At 37.2% G+C, this 5,267-nt stretch overlaps 1 protein-coding gene across 4 annotated transcripts in view; it reads right to left on the bottom strand.

Moving 5' to 3' along the window:
• CDKAL1 (CDK5 regulatory subunit associated protein 1 like 1) overlaps positions 1-5,267 on the bottom strand; it is a 389,233-nt gene that overhangs the window by 253,298 nt on the left and 130,668 nt on the right. For all 4 annotated transcript variants that reach the window (XM_017730699.1, XM_008630909.2, XM_017730700.1 and 1 more), the window contains one exon: positions 5,221-5,267. In XM_017730699.1, the coding sequence (XP_017586188.1) occupies positions 5,221-5,267 (47 nt within the window). The remainder of the gene's footprint in view (positions 1-5,220) is intronic.

Below are 5,267 nucleotides of genomic sequence, written 5' to 3'. Positions count from 1 at the left end.
GAAGAAGCGCGGTGGGGGAAGGTAGCTATAGTTTCTCACCACACTATTCTATTTTTAATTGGCAATAAATTAAATTAATTTCAGCCAAGTCGAGTCCATTTTCCCCACGATGGTAACTGGTAAGTGATCTTCCTGTCCCAAGAGTTACTCCATCTTATTTTCTCCACTGCCCTCATGAGGAGTGGGAGCAAGAAAGCAACTAGGTGGGGGTCTGGCAGCCAGACAAGGTCAACCCACCACACAGTGAAATAAATAAAACAACCCACCCAAAACTGCCCCCCCCTTTCCATGTCCTTTCAAAGGAGATAGAAACAGAAACAGGGACTTGATGAGGCCACTACCCTCCCTCTGACCCTCCTTAAGCTGCACTTTGGCACAAACAGTCAGTTTCCTGACGGGGAGCCAAATGATACTTTTCCTCAAATAGGAACTCCTGACTCCTCCAGGTTTTATTCTTCATTTGGCCTGTCATCAGCTTCTTAAGTCAAGGCTACTCTTCCCACAGTCACAGAAATTGAAAAGAGACTATTTTTTCTACTGTTATCAGCAGATTACAGTGAAATCAAGCAGCACATACAAATATAATTTAACATTCTGGCATTCATATACGTACATACGTATACATACTTACTCTCAGATGGACAATCCAGTACAAATTCTACACTTTAGCCTATATATAATATAGGTACCATTTATCTCATTTTCATACAGACAGACTCTCAACTCTCATCAATCCATAACTGCTAACCACATGAGGACAATTAAACAGTTTAGCAAATAATGGTTAATGTTTAAACTGGGAATGGATGGGCAACTTCACCAGACAGGTCAACGTGACTGAAACCAAGAAAGGTTATGTTAAGTATAAAAGGCTCAACCCTGAAGTAATTTCCTTCGGTTGTTTTTTATAATCAAGTCTAATGACCCATTGTAAAACTATGTTTTGTGAAAGCATTAGACAGACACAATATGGACTAAACTCAATTCAACCCATGTCCCTCATCTCCCTAAGGTCTAAGCTAAAAGCAGACTGTACACAAATACCCTGGTCCCACGCCTCCCACCCCCACAAACCCTTAATAACATGGGATTTGAGAGCATGTCTAGGAAGGAATGGGGAAAAACCTAAATCTCTGAAGACCTAAATTCAAAGCCAGAAAACAGGAATTTGTGCATTAAGCAGTTAACATTTCTCCTTTAAAACACAAAACAAATGTATTCTCTTGCCTACTGTAAACTATTTATAGCCAAGCTTGTATACACACACAAGTTTTTTTAAAAGACAGATTTTAGAGTGGTTCATAAAAAGCTGACTTGAGCAGTCACCATAAAGACATTCTGCAGTTCCCACCAAAGACAAATCTTCAGCTTATTGGAGCATACTATAGAAACTGATCATCCAAAATAATTTCTTTATTCTATACATAAATTTTACTAAGACATGGAACATGAATCAATTATAGCCCTGTTTTCACCTAGCTCACAGACACCACAACTCCTTAGCAATACTTTCCTAACACTCTATGTCATCATAACACATTACTGGAAAACTAAGCACATGAATGGGAATGGGTGCCCTAATGTTGTAAAAATTGCTGTAATCCTAGACTTAAAATTTCGGTAACGTGCAGATGAAGCAAGGTTTACTAAACTGTTAAATCAGAACCTTGCATGACAAAACCATTCTGTTTATCAGGAAGACTGAGACACACTGGCTACACAACTGTGGCTGTCACTTTGAGAAACTCAGTTCTGAGACTGTGAATGAATTATTTTGTCTAGTTCCTCACAGGCAGTATAAAGGTTTCAGATTATAAATTACCATATCATATGAAAAGTACGTGAAGATGCCTCTAGTTAAAATATATCTTGGGACACAGTATAAATATTAATTAGACATGACCTGCATACAAATACTGCATGGCTATTGAAGATCACTTCTAGAAGTGACAATTTACCTGCTAATTTACCTGATAATTAGGAAAATTCAAAGATTCAATTCAACACTTGAGATAAAAGTTAGGATAGCATAAAAATGAGAAATCACTGAGCCTCTTAAAAGTCTCTCTCTCTCTTTTGGCTGTTAGTGCAACAACAAACATGCACATCCTTCTCTTCCATTTTCTGATGAAGTAGGATAAAAAGATAAAGTCACATAAAAAGTGTTTATCAGAATTATCTTGATGGAGAGTTGGAAACTAACAATTACACTGTCTTCACACACATGTGGTAAAGACCACCACAAAGATATATTTCTTGAAACCACCATCTCTTGACCCAGCAGAATGGCATTGTTCTGAAAAGGTTTTCCTGACAATGCCCATAACATTGAGAAATAAAGCTAGAAGAAACTCTTTCATATTTCATACAAAGAGTTCTAAATAATTCCAAGAAATCAATTTTCTTTGGGAGTACAGCAAGCTTTCAACCAAATCCAACAGGGGAGCCATTTTCATGAAAAAATGAAAAAGATGACTATTAGGAAAAAAAAATAAGGCAAAAAAAATTATTTCTACAAACTTTCCCTTTTTGTAAAGTGTGGACTACAAAATTCAAGCATCCAAAAAATAAATAAGGTACCACTTGAGAAATGGGGATCCAGAGAAAGCTAGACTTTTAGACTTAAAACTAGCAACAGGGTAACCTATTTCCACCTTGGAATTTGGACAGAAAATTCAGACACTCCAGCTCTGTTAGGCTGACCAATGTACAGAGCTGTCCTACAGAGCACAGACACTAAGAAGTTCCACTTATTCAGTCAAATATCTTTTAAACATTCAATATATAATATTTTTTCAGCTTTCAATATATACATAACCACACTACATGAAGACCTTTAGCTTTTCTTTAAAAAAAAAAGGTGAAAAAACCTGTGTTGCTCAACTATGACAGACACCCAACTTAAAAGTCACTGGTGTAAGCTAGCTCTGAATTCAGAATCTGTATTTATTCCCCCATCCCACATCACCTCCATCTCCTGAAAGCATTAGCAGCTTCAGAAGCTGTTTTTAATGGTGTAGACTCATGGAAACAAAGGGTTACATTTCATATGATTTTACAGTAATTTAATCTTCTACCATATATCTATTTTATATAAGAAAATATTCTTAATCAAGAGTACTGCTATCTACAGTATTTTCCTTCACTTGGATAATGGAAGTTCACAGTTAGGCTCTTCATAAAACACAGTGAAAAAGAGCATCACATTCTTCTCCATTAGTAGATGATTCCCAAATACATAAATGAATGCAGCTTCTTTAAATAAATTAAAGAAATATGAGTAAAAGATCCCAGTTTTATGGCTGGCTTTTACAAAAGTAAGCCATTATCATATGCTATGAGCTCTGCCAACTTGTTGATTCTCTTTCCAATTGTAATTTTATTGTCAGGGATGGGTTACAGTTGGAAAGGACCTCTGGAGACCATTTTGTCCAACCCTCTCACTCAAGGAGAGCCACTGAGAGCCAGTTCCCCAGGACCATGTTCACAGTATTTGAATACATCCAAGGATGGAGTCTCTACTGCCTCCCTCAGTAACCTGAGCCAGTACTTGGTCATCCTCACAGTCAAAATGTGTTTCCTGGTGTTCAAAGGGAACCTTCCTGTGCTTTTTTGTGCCTGTTGCCTCTGGTCCTGTCTGTGGGCACCACTGAAAAGAGTCTGCCTCAGTTCCCTTTGCAACCTCTCTTCAGGTATTTATATACTTTGATGTGATCCCCCTCCCTGAGCCTTCTCAGGCTGTCCCACAAGGAGCAATGCTCCAGTCTCAATCCCTGTTGGACTCTCTCCAGTATGTCAATATCTCTGTCAAACCAGAGAGCTGGTTTTTGTTCATTTTTTTCCAATAAAACTTCAGAAATCCTGTGTTCCATTATCTTTTGGGAAATCCCTGAATGGAATTGGCACTGTGCATGGAATTCAGCAGCTCACTTTCTCCTTCTAATTCAACTCACTTCTAGTAAGCTAGAAAGGAACAAAAATCTTTCCAAAAATTCACACTTTTTAAAGTTTAAATGTTTGTTAACATGCCTATGAACATTATTTTCCAGAATTATATCAATGTTTAAAATGCAATCTAAAAATCCATTCAGTGAAAATCATTATTTTAACAGCTGCTACCAGATTATTTGTACTCTTCCTAGTCATGTAACATTCAGTCACCATAACCTGAGTAATTATGTTATCGAAAAAGCAGTAATATCTGGAGTCAATATAAATATTACAAAGCCCATTTTTGGGAAGGGAGAGCATGCTGACCCAGGTTATCATCTTACTCCCTTAAGAACAAATAAAATTCAGGAAAAAGCAGATAGAGATCTGAAACACCATGCTGTTGTAAAAATCGTGAAGCATCCTCATTTCCAACATATTGTCATGAACACCATAATGTTTCTGGGAAAACAGTTTGGCTTATTAAATAAAAAATGCATGCTGAATGTATTTCTTCTTTGTTTGTATGGTAAAGTAGGTTGTACCCCCAAAAATAGATATCATAAGGTAAGGACAAACTGGGAGAAGTGTTGGTTGGGAGTACATAAAAAAGTACAGGTTTCACTTCTGAAGGCATTCAAAGCAACATGAAATCTTAAGGCCTTCAAACCACAAGCTCTAGAAGCCTTACACCACACTTCACAATTTCTTGATAGAAGCTTTTTTGCCTTTTAAAAATTTGCACTGCTTTAAACTTTCATGCTGTAGCTCAGAAAAAAAAAATCATACTCCAGCATTAAAGTTACTGACAATGTCTTGTGAACTAGACACTTGTTTATATTGAAAGTAGAGCCAGTTAAACTAAACCTTATAATTTAAAGCTCCATGGAACAGTAATTTTTATGGCCTGATAAGTAATGGAGACAAACTTAGGTAACCCAGAAAGACCCAGACGAATATATTTATTTAACAGCAAATGTTTACTGGTCAGGCTGCAGAAACAATACTGGTTTTTTCCCTCCTTCACTGCAAAGTACTAAGAGTACACACACACGAACAAAGCCAGAGGAACACAGTTACAAAAGAACATTAAACCAGAAGATAATTTATCTGTCCTGAGAAGAGCTCAGGGGAAGTAAGCCAAAGCACACGTGACAAAGTATAGCACTGCCCAAACATTCTCCTAGAGCACAAAGCAAGTGTTAGGTTGAAAAAGAGCACACCAGCAGCACTTCTGCTGATGGTTACATGTTTCAGACTAGCTGCAATTAGTTCAAGTGTGATGCTTACCTTTAATAGTTTCCTCCACAACTTCTACTACACGATCTATCTGCTGA

Source organism: Corvus brachyrhynchos, unplaced genomic scaffold (assembly GCF_000691975.1).
Source record: "Corvus brachyrhynchos isolate BGI_N302 unplaced genomic scaffold, ASM69197v1 scaffold43, whole genome shotgun sequence".
Lineage (NCBI taxonomy): Eukaryota > Metazoa > Chordata > Aves > Passeriformes > Corvidae > Corvus > Corvus brachyrhynchos.
Note: the sequence above shows the minus strand (reverse complement) of the source record. Positions and strands in the feature narration are given on the sequence as shown.